Below are 14,003 nucleotides of genomic sequence, written 5' to 3' on the forward strand. Positions count from 1 at the left end.
AATTTTCATCTTCATCATGTTTCTACATTGGTAAAACATGAATTCATTAAAGCCTCAATTCTTTTAACATCTAAATTTTTTTGTAATCCTATTCTTGCAGCTATTTCATCCACCTCTAAATATGCTGAAATCACTAGTGAAATCCCTGAGCTTAGGAGTGACAACTTCAAAATCTGGAAGGAACGAGTTCTTCTCCACCTAGCTTGCACTGACATGGATTATGCAATAAGAAAAGATGAACCAGCTGCTATCACTGGTACTAGCACTGCTGCTGAGATTGCACTACGTGAAAAGTGGGAGCAATCTAATCGTCTTTGCATCATGTTCATTATGTCCAGAATTCCTATGGGAATGCGTGGATCGGTGGAGCCACCTGAGAAGGTGAAAGACTTTATCAAAGTTATGGATGAGCGTTTGACACTTCGGATAAATCTTTGTTCATCAACCTCATCCAAGAGTTCTCGTCCACAAAACTCACCTAAGTGTTAAAGGAGTTCGAGAACATATTTCTAAAATGAGGGACATCACTGCTCATTTGAAGAAACTCGACGTTATCATTCCTGATACCTTCCTGGTTCATTACATCCTTCACAATCTTCCTTCACAGTATGGGCCTTTCAAAATTTCCTACAACACACATAAAGAAAAATGGACTATCAATGAATTGATGACCATGTGTGTTCAAGAGGAAGCCAGGCTCCTACAGGAGCAAGGAGAAAGTGTTCACCTGACCACTCAACCTAAGAAACGCAAGCCATTCAAGAAGAACAAAGGGAAAAAGCCCATGGCTCCCAAGGCTGCCATAAAGAAAGATTCCATCAAATGTTTCTTTTGTAAACAAAAGGGACATGCGAAAAGGGAGTGCAGCCAGTTCAAGAAATGGATGGATGACAAAGGTAATCCAATTTCCTTAGTATGTTATGAATCTAATATGGCTAATGTTAATCTTAACACATGGTGGATTGATTCCGGTTCAACAATTCACATAACAAATTCCTTGCAGGATATTCAAAATCTAAGGAAGCCAGTGGCAAGTGAGCAAAGCATCTTATCTGGAAACAAGATGGGCTCACATGTGGAAGCTATTGGAACATGCAATTTAGTTTTAAGTAATGGTTTTGTTTTAAAGTTAGAAAAGACCTTTTATGTACCAAGTTTCTCTAGAAACTTGATTTCAGTTTCAAGACTTATACCCTTTGGTTTTTCCTTTACATTTTCAGACAAATATTTCAATTTATATTATAAATCTGAATGTGTTGGAAATGGTATTTTGTCTGATGGTCTTTACTGCCTTAATTTACAAAATAATACCACTAATAATGTTATGCATGTTCACGCTGGCACTAAAAGATGTGTTATGAAAGAGGATTCCTGTACATTGTGGCACCGGAGATTGGGACATATCTCCATTGATAGAATTAAAAGGTTGGTAAAAGATGGGGTACTCAATACCTTAGATTTTATCGACTTTGATACTTGTGTGGATTGCATTAAGGGAAAGCAAACCTCCAAGTCTCGTCAAAACTCGGTGTCCATAGGAGTTCTGAAATATTAGAAATCATACATACTGATATATGTAGTCCAGATATGGAGTCACATGGTCAGAATTACTTCATCTCATTCATAGATGATTACTCACGCTACATGTATATCTACTTACTTCATAATAAAAGTGAAGCATTAGATGTCTTTAAGATATTTAAAGTCAAGTAGAGAAACAATGCAACAAGCAAATTAAGATAGTGAGATCAGATAGAGGAGGTGAGTATTATGGTAGATACACAGAAGATGGACAAGCACCTGGTGCATTTGCGAAGTTTCTTGAAGAAAATGGGATTGTTGCCCATTACACCTTGCCCGGTACACCCGAGCAAAATGGTGTTGCAGAAAGAAGAAACCGAACATTAATGGACATGGTGCGAGTATGCTTAGTAGCAACTCTAACCTTCCTAAATCCTTGTGGACTGAAGCATTAAAGACATCCGTGTACATATTAAACCGAGTTCCAACAAAGGCAGTCTCAAAAACTCCTTTTGAATTATGGAAAGGTTGGAAACCAAGTTTGAATCATGTACGCATTTGGGGATGTCCATCTGAAGTCAGAATATATAATCCACAAGAGAAGAAATTGGACCCAAGGACCATAAGCGGATTCTTTATAGGGTACGCTGAAAAGTCTAAAGGTTACAAGTTTTATTGTCCATCTCATAGCACAAGAATTGTGGAATCAAGGAATGCAAAATTTCGTGAGAATGCCTTGATCAGTGGGAGTGATCAATCAAAGGACTTAGGTCCTGAGAAAGATCCTTCAGAACCTTCCACTTCAAAAGCAAGATTGATAATGGTTAACACTCCTGTCGTTCAAACGAATGTTGAACAACCATTACCAATCACTGAAGATCCACAAGTTGGTAATGATAATCCAAGAGATCAAAATGTTCAAGAGTTGCCTCGCAACCGTTGAACAACCCGCCGAACTCCGCGCCGCTCCCCAAGAGCCTGTTGGTGAAGTCTTAAGAAGATCTACTAGACCTATCAAACCAAGGATTTATAAAGACTATGTTGTGTATTTATTAGAATCTGATATTGGAATTGGAAATGATCCAGAAACGTTTTTACAAGCTATGAACAGTAGAGAATCAAAATTGTGGTACAATGCTATGGATGATGAAATGAATTCTATGAGGTGCAACAGAGTCTGGGAACTTGTAAAGTTGCCTAATGGGGCGAGAGCCATTGGCTGTAAATGGGTCTATAAAACTAAGAAAGACTCATTAGGCAACACTGAGAGGTACAAAGCGAGACTTGTTGCTAAAGGATTCACTCAAGAGGAAGGAATTGACTATACAGAGACTTTTTCTCCTGTATCAAAGAAAGATTCCCTCAGAGTCATCTTGGCATTAGTTGCTCATTTTGATTTAGAGCTGGAGCAGATGGATGTAAAAACTGCTTTTCTGAATGGTGATCTAGAGGAGGAGGTATACATGAAACAACCAGAAGGATTCTCCTCTAGTGAAGGTCAGGATTTGGTATGCAAGCTCAAGAAGTCCATCTATGGATTAAAACAAGCATCCCGCCAATGGTATTTAAAATTTCATGATGTCATCTCTTCCTTTGGATTTGAAGAGAATGTCATGGACCAATGCATATACCTGAAGGAAAGTGGGAGTAAAATTTGTTTTCTTGTTTTATATGTGGACGATATTCTTCTTGCATCCAATGATAAAGGGTTGCTACGTGAAGTGAAACAATTTCTTTCAAAGAACTTTGAGATGAAAGACATGGGTGAAGCATCCTATGTCATAGGCATTAAGATTCATAGAGATAGATACCGAGGTATCTTAGGTTTATCTCAAGAAGCCTACATCAACAGAGTTTTAGAAAGATTTCATATGAAAGATTGTTCACCGAGCGTTGCTCCAATTATGAAGGGTGATAAATTAAATTTGAGCCAGTGCCCAAAGAATGATTTTGAAAGAGAACAAATGAAGAACATTCCTTATGCTTCTGCTGTCGGAAGCCTAATGTATGCTCAGGTGTGCACAAGACCCGACATTGCTTATTCTGTCGGAATGTTAGGAAGATTTCAGAGTAACCCGGGGATAGACCACTGGAAAGCTGCAAAGAAAGTTATGAGGTATCTTCAGGGTACTAAGGATTACAAACTGATGTTCAAACGAACTGACAATCTAGAAGTAGTTGGCTACTCAGACTCAGATTTCGCTGGTTGCACTGATTCACGTAAATCTACATCTGGTTACGTGTTTATGTTTGCTGGTGGAGCTGTGTCCTGGAGGAGTAACAAACAAACCTTGACTGCTACTTCTACTATGGAGGCTGAGTTCGTTTCTTGCTTTGAGGCTACATCACATGGTGTATGGCTAAAGAGTTTCATTTCAGGCCTTAGAGTGGTTGATTCCATTGCAAGGCCGCTAAAGATGTTCTCGTGACAATTCATGTTTTCATGGCTAAGAACAACAAAAGTGGAAGTCGAAGCAAGCACATCGACATTAAGTACTTAGCTATTAGAGAACGTGTTAAGGAAAATAAAGTGGTCATTCAACACATTAGCACTGAATTGATGATTGCCGATCCTATGACAAAAGGCTTGCCACCTCATAAATTCAAGGATCATGTAGAGAACATGGGACTTGGTTCCCTTATGTAATTTGTACAAATAAAGTTATTATCAATGAAACTCTTATTTTTGATTTTCTCATATTTATGCGCATCTTAATTTTACATTTGAGAAAAATTTCAGAGGACCTGAATAAACATAAGGTTTAGGGTTTATTCACTTAAGTTCATTGCCACATAAAGTACATTGTTATATAATAAATGTATTGTAATACATGGAAGATAATACTCGATTCATAATGAGGACATGTCGCTATGATTCGTATGTTTATTATATAATGAGGAACGTTGGGTTTGAATATTTTAGTTTAAATGCTGACCAAGTGGGAGAATATTAGAATATTTTTATTATGGAAATTATTTTCTAATTAAGAAAATGATTTTCTATTTAAGGAAATAAATAAATAATTGATTTTCTGATAAATGAATATTTTATATTCATTAAATCTGGACAAAATCAATTATGTAATATTCTATATATGGTCAGATTTCTATATTCATTACCTGATTTGATTTCCTGAATTAATTGTCAAAATATTCTGACAATTAATGTGGCACAGATACTGATGGAGTATCTCACCTATAAATATAGGGTCTCGGTCCCCGAGCTCCTCACTCATTCTGAATCCATTCAGCAAATTCCATCTAAAGAGAGTTGAGAGAGCGAGGAAGCCCGAACTCCAATACCGAAGCTATCGCAGGGATTGAAGCTCAAAGATCAATGGCTGGAGGTACATCGATCCTTTCATTGCATATATTATTGATATGATTACAGTTTATTTTCCGCATTTCATATCATTGTATATGCTATATTACATACACTATATATATAGTCTAACAGTGCAAACAATGAACAAAGCATTTCCATTCAATTGGGCTTGTAAGGCATTAATGGACAATTCCAAATTGTGGAGCATGGTTCTGCAAGAAAAATATATGAAAGGAAGAATTGTCTTTGATATTGTGAGAAACATTGGAGATTCAACTATGTGGAAGGCAATTTTAGATACTCGGCCTATGTTGTTTAGTGATATCTGCCACAAAATTAGGAATGGAGCTAATACCTCTATATGGTTTGATCCTTGGATCCCCCACATGGATCGTTGTCCAGTCCCTTAATATGGTGCAACCTTTGGTGTGGCTTGGGTGAAGCAATTCATTCATAATGACAATAGATGGAGTGAGGAGATGGTAAAGGATTGGTATGCAGATGAGGATGCTAAGGCTATTTTAAACATTGATCTGCCAGATGGACCAAATAATGATAGCTGGATCTGGCCAACGAAAGGAAGTGGAGAGTTCACTATTCGATCAGTGTGTGTAAGATTATTCAAGGGTCATTTGGTGAAAGTGATTTTGATCCTATATGGAAACGAATATGGAAATATTTTCTTCATCCTCGGCTAAAACATCTATGGTGGTAGCTACTTCATGATGCATTACTCGCTAAAGGTAAATTGTCTGCCTTTATGAATATATGATCAAATCTATGTATACTATGTGGAAATTCTGTGGAGACACAATCCATCTCTTCTGGGAGTGTTGTTATGTAAGAGCTTTGTGGTATAGTACAAGTTAGGGAATTATCACTACACAAGTAAATGTGGGAAACTGGAGAGAATGGAGTCAATGGTCCTGGGAAGCATCAAATCAACCTCCAAATGTCTCTCTAAACGAATTCATGGCGGGAAGAGAATAAGAAGATGCATGGAGAAGGCATAACTCCATTGCAACAACAAATGACCACGGCCAGAGAGAAAATCAAGGAGCATTCTTTGGTCGCCTCTAACATTGTTGATCCCATTATAGTTTTGAGTCCCCCTCCAACATCATGGGTGAGTTGCAACTCTGATGTGAAGATAAATACAAAAAATTCTATGTTAACATTGGTCATTAGAAATGAATGGGGAGACATTCAAGCCATCAAAACCACGGAAAGCATAACAACTGATCCAAAACTTAGCGAAGTGCATGCCCTCTGCCTTGTAGCAGAACTATCGGTGGAGTTTGGCTACAAGTATGTAATGTTTCAATGTGAAAACATAGTGGTCACAAAGGCATTCGTTATCAACATGGACCATATGGTGGCCTATACTATCTCCACAGCTAGAAGGCGTTTGATCAGATTATGCAAGCAACTGAGGGAGTGGGAAGTAATTCATATCTCCTGTAGGTGTAATTTTATAGTGCATAATATTGCAAAATGGGAAAATACCACCGATATAATTGGATTGGTCTTGCAAACCCCTCTAGACCCCAGTGTGTTGGATGACTATGTTTAGTGGCCATCTAACAGTGGCTAGGCCTGTAGAATTAAAACCTTAATCCATTTACTATTTTTTTTCTCTGCTTTATGTTATTTCTTTTAGATTTTTTATACGGGTATATGAATGGTTGTAGTGTTTAATGTTTGTTTCAATGAAGTTGGGTGCTTATGCAAAAAAAAAAAAAAAAAAAGTTAAACCTTGAAAATTTAATAGAATTAAAAATAAACATCAATTTTTTAAGAAAATAAAAAATTACTCCTAGTACTTATTTTTAAGATTTTTATTACTACTTTGGTACTTCCATCATTCCAGGAAAAAAATCTTCTGTCCCAAATTTCCCTATCCCAACCCTGTCCCTCCAATCAATAATTGCCACCTATTTCTATTTTTTCCACCTCATTTATTAATCTTTTCAAACAAACTGTTCCGTTAGTGCCGTTTATGTTCCTCATTTATTACTTTCCTCATTAATTACTTTACTATCATCACTTTCTTTACATAATAATAATAATAATAATAATAATAATAATAATAATAATAATAATAATAATAATAATAATAATAATAATAATAATATAATGAATCATTAAATAAAACAATCCAAATAATAAATTTTCAGATTACATATTTTACTCAGTTAAAAAAATATTACTAAATATAACAGGTTGATGACCAAAAATTAATATTAATATTACGTGAATAGTTACAAAAAAATTAATATAAAAATTATATTGGTGTTTATTTTTTGTAATGCTATTTTTATTTTTATTTTAAACCAATTTTAAAATAAGAATTATTTCACAAAAACATAAAAACAACAAAAAAATTACAAAAATACGGTTTTATGGAATTTTAAATATTTTTACGATTTTTTTGATTTTATATACAGAAAATACGGTCTTTTTATGTTGTAATCTTGTTAATTTTTTGTTATTTGTATGTTATTTTTTGTTGTTATTTTGATGTTACTTTTATGTTATTTTTTTATTTATTTTATGTTGTTTTCGTGTTATTTTTTGGAAAACCGTAAAAATATATGGAAAAAAATATTCTTTGAACGTAAAAATGTAAATATTTTACAAAAAATAGTGTCTTATGTAATTATTCCTTTAAAATAATGTTTTGGTAGAAATATTTATTTTTTTCTAAAATGGTGGTAGCAATTTTTTTAATAATAACTAATTATATTAAAATAAATATAGCATAATTTATTTTCTAAACAAAATAAAATATATTATTTTATAAATAAATACTAAAATAAATATATTTCTTAAAAGAAATTATATTTGTACCCTAAACACTTATAAAAGTATCAAAAAAATTTATTATTTAGTCTGTGTAAACTATATATTTTAATTTTTTTAAAAAAAAAATAATAACAGTATAATTTTTAAGGTTTTTTTTTTTTTGTTAAAAAATTACTAATATAATTTTATTATTTTGAGTTTTACAAAAAAAAAAAATATAATAATTTAATAGAATATTCCTTTAAAATTTCATAAAACCGTATTTTTTAATTTTTTTGTTGTTTTTATGTTTTTGTGAAATAATTCCTATTTTAAAATTAGTTTAAAATAAAAATAAAAATAGCATTACAAAAAATAAACACCAATATAATTTTTATATTAATTTTTTGTAACTATTCACGTAATATTAATATTAATTTTTGGTCATCAACTTGTTATATTTAGTGATGTTTTTTTAACTGAGTAAAATATCTAATTTGGAAATTTATTATTTGGATTGTTTTATTTAATGATTCATTATATTATTATTATTATTATTATTATTATTGTTATTATTATTATGTAAAGAAAGTGATGATAGTAAAGTAATTAATGAGGAAGGTAATAAATGAGGAACATAAACGGCATTAATGGAGCAGTTTGTTTGAAAAGATTAATAAATGAGGTGGAAAAAATAGAAATAGGTGGCAATTATTGATTGGAGGGACAGGGTTGGGATAGGGAAATTTGGGACAGAAGATTTTTTTCCATCATTCCATGTGTGACTCCTTTTAATTTTTTTAAGATTTTTATTGCTAAGAATTAAGATACATAAAAATAAGAAATTATATACTCAAAACATTTTCCTAAAAGATATAGGGAGAAATTACAATTTAGTGGATGTTGTCATTTATTCGCGTTTTCAGATAGAAGATACTAGACAAATGACATCTAACAAAGGTTTAATAAGCTTTTGGGCTTACTTTTAGGCCCAGGAAGACTTATGAGGTAGTATTTTTCCTTTATAAATATAATCTCGGATCATTTATCTAGATCTCATGCAATACTCTGGATTTGTCAGCTTTTCGTAGACAACAATTATGACATTTTTTGGTCATTGAAGAATCCTAAAGTAGAACCCTGAAAGGGTCATTCGAGAATGGAAGTTCAAAAGGTATCTAGGATAGCTTATGGTCCTGGAGAATGCTTACGTGGCCCCCCACTGACACAATTCTAAGGAATCTAGCGACTTCTCCCCTCTGTCAAATTCCAGAAAGGCTCAAGGCAAAAAAGTGGTTACCTTTTTGTGCATTGCACCACTACTTTGACATTCTCCTTCCCTACAACAGTGCACAACACCAACTGTTACTGTCAACAGTACCTATTGGGTCACACCTACCTAACTCAATAGCTTAAGAGAATACTAAAACAATCTATTTTACCCCATCTGTGAGATTTTTTCTACACAAAAACCCTAAATGTGGCTTGAATCGGTGCGGCTCAATAAGCATGGCTGCCTATAAATATGGCATTTTCTCTTCCATTGAAAGGGTTGACAAGCTGAAAAATAACACTCAAAAGCTGTAAAAATCCCATAGCTAAAAGCTTATAAAACTGTATCATGAAATAAAGCTTGTTGACGCTTACGTAAAATTTGTATGTTGTTTTCTCTTTATTCTTATTTTCTTTTAACTTAATCTCTTTTATTATTATTTTACCAAAATCTCGATAAACATCATTAACGATAACAAATAATGTGAATGAAAACTCAATTCAAAATCAAGTTCTTCAGATATTAAAAGGTACAACAAAGTACACTCAGAAAAATTAAAAAAATAAAATAAAAAAAATTCATAGAAAGTGAGTTTTTATTCTTTTCTTTTTTTAGTAGTTTTGTCAATTTAAAACCCAATTAATACATTTACAATATAATGGCTACATTTTTATCCATGGTGTAATTTTTTGGCTAACAAGTAATTGAAACTAGGTTGAGTAAGTGATCCTTTAAGAAACATATCAGAGACCACTTTATACATGCCTTCAGTAAGATGAACTCCATCCCAATTCACATACTGAGATGGGTTTCGACATGCTCTAACAGAAGGTGTCCCACAAACAGAAAACACATCAAGATTATAAGGTCCGCCCGTCCCACAACACGCTTTAAATGTCTCCTTCATACCAAACTTGGCTGGACTTTGCATGACGGTTTTGTAGGCAGTCCAATAATCAGCATATATTATTACAGCTTGGGGAAATTGTGTTCGAAGAGATTTGACCAACTTTAAAATGGCTAGGTTGTGAGTGTAACTTTGATTGTTCACACTCTTGACACAACCTATGTTGTCCCTATCATCTTGGGAAGCTAAAGTCATAGCCAAAGGTAAGCATCCTGACATTGGAAAGCCTTGAACTACAACATACTTTGCACCTTTCTTTAACAATGCCTGTAATATGAGAACAATACAAGAACAATGAGATTTTTCTTTCTCTTTTTTCTTTTTGAAGCAATAACAATAAGATACCATTGGGTAAGTGGTAGATACAGGAATATGTATTTATTATACAAAATTTGTTTTAGACAGAAATCACAATTCTCATACATTACCAAAATTAGGGCGTGTTTGAAAAGTCGTGGTGGAATTAGATTTAGGTGAAATTAAGCAGCGTTTACTTAGAGGTAATGAAATGGAATGGAATGGCCTTTCCACCATTTTGGTGGAATGATTATTCCATTTTGAAATGGAAAGAAAGACCATTCCAATGTAAGATTTGAGTATTTTAAATTTTATTCCATTCTATTCCTATTCCAATTCTCATTCCTATTCCCATTCTTATATTTTCATTCCTCCCGACCAAACCGGCACCTTAGGTAATTACACAAATTAAAATTATAGCTAAACAAGATAGGTGATATGCCAAAAAACTAGTTGCACAGCTAAAAAAAAGGCACAAAATTATATTTGCCAACTTACAAAGCTCAAAAGTTCACTAGGCATAAATTTTGATAATTCTTCCCAAAAAAAAATTCTAATCCCACTTAAACATATTTGTAAAGTGATAATATTAATAAGGGAATTTATTTTAATTGATTACTCTTAAACATCATAATTTAAGTAAATCTTACCGTTAAAAATTGAGAATAGCTTTTGATGCCCAACTTTCGAATAGTGTCACTAGAAATAGTGGATCCAATAGTGTAAGCATAATCATTGACACCAATCTCACCAATCCAAAACAAAGTATCTTTAAAGTCAGCAATTCTGCAATTCCTATCTTGAGTTTTACACCCAACATTTTTTTTCAAATACTTATTGAACCAACGAAACTGAGTCTTAATAGATTGAGGGGTAATATTAAGAGTAAGGTTGTTCTTAACAAAGAATCTATGATTTATAGCAGTGGAACCAGCCACAGCAAAGTTGACCCCATTAGGTGAATTTCTCTTAACATTTTTATAAGGAGGCAAGAAAGGCAATGATAGTGATTGTGCTACGAAATCAATCACCAATCGTCCATCTGAGTATCGATTTGTTGGGTGGTGAAAGAAGGTGACTCCGTACGGTGGTTTAAAGCCATAATTAAAAGTACTTGGCCCAGCACCCAACCTTGTGTTGCCTGTGTCGGTAAAAGAGTCGCCAAAGGCATAGATTTTCTTGAAGGGAAGTGGCTTTGTTTTGGTTATGGCATTAGAGGTTGGAGAAAATAGGATCAAGATGGTGACTATGATGTTGATCATAGTCATGATTTGATGAGAAAGCAAATTTGAAATCATAATTAGAAACTTTAACACATGTGTAGCTATTTCAAAATCTTTTTGCCTTAGCTACTTATCAATTAAGAGAAAGTTTTTTTTTTTTCTGAATTTAGTGAGAATGGTGTTGAGTAATATCTTGATTAAATAGTTGAGGAGGTTCTAATGAGCATGGTTGACATGCATTGAGTTAAAAATAAACATATAAATAGTAAGATATAGTTGCTTTGTTAATTTTTTCGTTTTTTGTTTATTAATACATGCAAAATTAGAAATAATATTTTTTTTCTTTTAATTTCTAGCCTCATACTTTGAGTGTACACGCGTATATGTTCCTTTTTGTTTTTTTTTTTTAAAGAAAAGCAAAAATAAACAAAATAAGAAATATGTTGTAACTTGTAACTATATCTTTTGTTTTTTGAACATAAAAAATGTTTCCCAACATTATCTATTATTATTTAGAATATTTGTCCCCTGAACTATAACATATGTATTATTGTACCTCATGAACTTTTTAGCCCATTAAAAATGGTTCTTGAACTACTCACAGTATTGTAAATTGGTTCTTCTATCAAGTTTTGTCACATGTGGCAAACAAAATGATGACATCACTGCTTAGTCAATTACCACGTCAATATCATATCAACGCTACGTGAGTAATTAATTTGAAAAAATAATTTAAAATTTTTTTAATTTAGTTTTAAGTAATTTTTCTAATCATTTTGAGTTTTAGTTCAATGATTTTTTAAAAAATGCATAATTTTTATTTTTTTTAATGTTAAATTATACATGTGGCGCTGATATAGAAATTGACAAAATAGTCTTGTCATTATTTTGTTTACTACGTATGACAAAACTTGATAGAATGACCAATTTACAATAATGTCATGAGTAGTTCAGGAACCATTTACTACGTGTGACAAAACTTAATTTCTGATCTTTATTAATTAATAAATCTGATTATATTGAAATGAGTTTTATTTAGAGCACAAAATCCAACAGACATTGACTCAAGGCAAGTACATTTTAACTGTTTTGAGGAAATTCAACATGAATGACTCAAAAGAAACTAAAGTTCCCCTTGCTGGACACTTTGTGTTCTCCACAAGTCAATCTCCTAAAGATGACAAAGAAAGAAAACAAATAATGGAAGTACCATATGTTGAAGCAATTGGGAGTGTCATGTATGTTATGATTAGCACCAGGCCTGACATTACATATGTTGTTAGCACTTTCAGCAGATACATGTCAAACCCTGGTGAAGAACACTGGAAAGGAGTTAAATGGTTACTAAGGTATCTTAAGACAACAACTCACTATGGATTGAAGTTCAAGAAAATAGGGATCGAGGTGGAACTTGAAGGATTTGTTGATGCAGATTATGCATCAAATAGAATTACAAAAAAATCCCTAACTAGCTACTGTTTCCAACTGAATACATGTTGCATAAGTTGGAAATCTCAATTACAACCAGTACCACAGAGGCAAAGTTCATGGCAACAACAAAGGCATTCAAGGAAGATGTATGGATCAAAGAAATTCTAGGAGAGCTGCAGATGATGAAAGGCAAAGTAATTGTATTTTTAGACAGTCAATTATCAATTCTCATAAGCAAAAATCATGTGTATCATGAGAGATCCAAACACATTGATATCAGAATGTTTTAGATAAGAGACAAGATAGAGGATGGTGAAATTGATCTTGAAAAATGTGCCAAGTGATGAGAACCCTGCTGATGCAGGAACTAAGGTTTGCCAGTGAGCAAATTCTAATATTGTTTGGATTTGCTCAACATTGGTCTTGACTAATTCAACAGGATCACTCCCCCCAAGTGTAGTCTAGTATTGTTTAGGTTCAGTTTTATATGGATTAAGGTAGAATTTGTGGAACATAATCTATTTAAAACTAAACCTGGTTTTTTGTCTCCAAACAGTTTTTTTCCCAACTGTTTTTTCTGTTACAAACTTTTCCATATTTGGAAATTCAGTTATGTTAGTTAAATTGAATTCATGAGTTGTTAAGTGCTGATCATGTCAGCTACTAACAATATATAAAGCTCCTCACTTTGATTGATTGAGGTAAGAAAAGGAGAGACTAAGACATAAAGAAAATATGGTGAGAGTGAAAGAAGATCAAGATCAGAAATAGATTATAATCATGTTGTCATGATAGTTGAGCAGCTCTAGGTTTGAGTGTTGGAGAGCAATTTCTGTCGTTGATTGTTCTTGGTGGTTCTACACTGTAATTGGAGTTTGTAACTTGTTGAATCTTAGTGGAGAAACTCCTTGGGGGAGAGCTAGAGTAGGACTCTAATTGAGATCCGAACTAGGATAATTTCTTGTGTTTTCTCTCTTACTTTTCTGGTTTATTTATCATTTTCAATTTCTAGTTTGCTAGCTAACATATTTGTTGATTGTTTGATCTCTGATATTGTCTGAGTTTGTGTTATTTAATCACAATAATAAACATAACCATTTACTATATTTATATATATATAGTAGCTCCTCAAACATTTCCCTCCAAAAGAAACACATGTGGAGGAAATTACACTACAAACATATAAACTACTCAACAAAATTATGTAAAAAAAAAAAAAAAGCTAACAATTTTATGTATACT

The 14,003-nt window shown here is 32.9% G+C and overlaps 2 protein-coding genes across 2 annotated transcripts; one reads left to right on the top strand and one right to left on the bottom strand.

Annotated features, from left to right (window-relative positions):
• Positions 1-493: 493 nt before the first annotated feature.
• Positions 494-1,275, top strand: LOC133035466 (uncharacterized). Its single transcript, XM_061111318.1, has 2 exons — positions 494-896; positions 1,004-1,275. Exons 1-2 carry the CDS (start codon positions 515-517, stop codon positions 1,036-1,038), a joined length of 417 nt encoding a protein of 138 aa, XP_060967301.1. The 5' UTR covers positions 494-514; the 3' UTR covers positions 1,039-1,275.
• An 8,298-nt stretch (positions 1,276-9,573) lies between these two features.
• On the bottom strand, positions 9,574-11,375 carry LOC115710401 (GDSL esterase/lipase At3g48460-like). The gene is made up of 2 exons (XM_061112584.1): positions 10,758-11,375; positions 9,574-10,182 (listed from the first exon to the last, which is right to left on the bottom strand). Exons 1-2 carry the CDS (start codon positions 11,373-11,375, stop codon positions 9,574-9,576), a joined length of 1,227 nt encoding a protein of 408 aa, XP_060968567.1.
• Between the last annotated feature and the right edge of the window lie 2,628 nt (positions 11,376-14,003).

This window comes from Cannabis sativa, chromosome 3, assembly GCF_029168945.1.
Source record: "Cannabis sativa cultivar Pink pepper isolate KNU-18-1 chromosome 3, ASM2916894v1, whole genome shotgun sequence".
In the NCBI taxonomy this organism is placed as follows: domain Eukaryota; kingdom Viridiplantae; phylum Streptophyta; class Magnoliopsida; order Rosales; family Cannabaceae; genus Cannabis; species Cannabis sativa.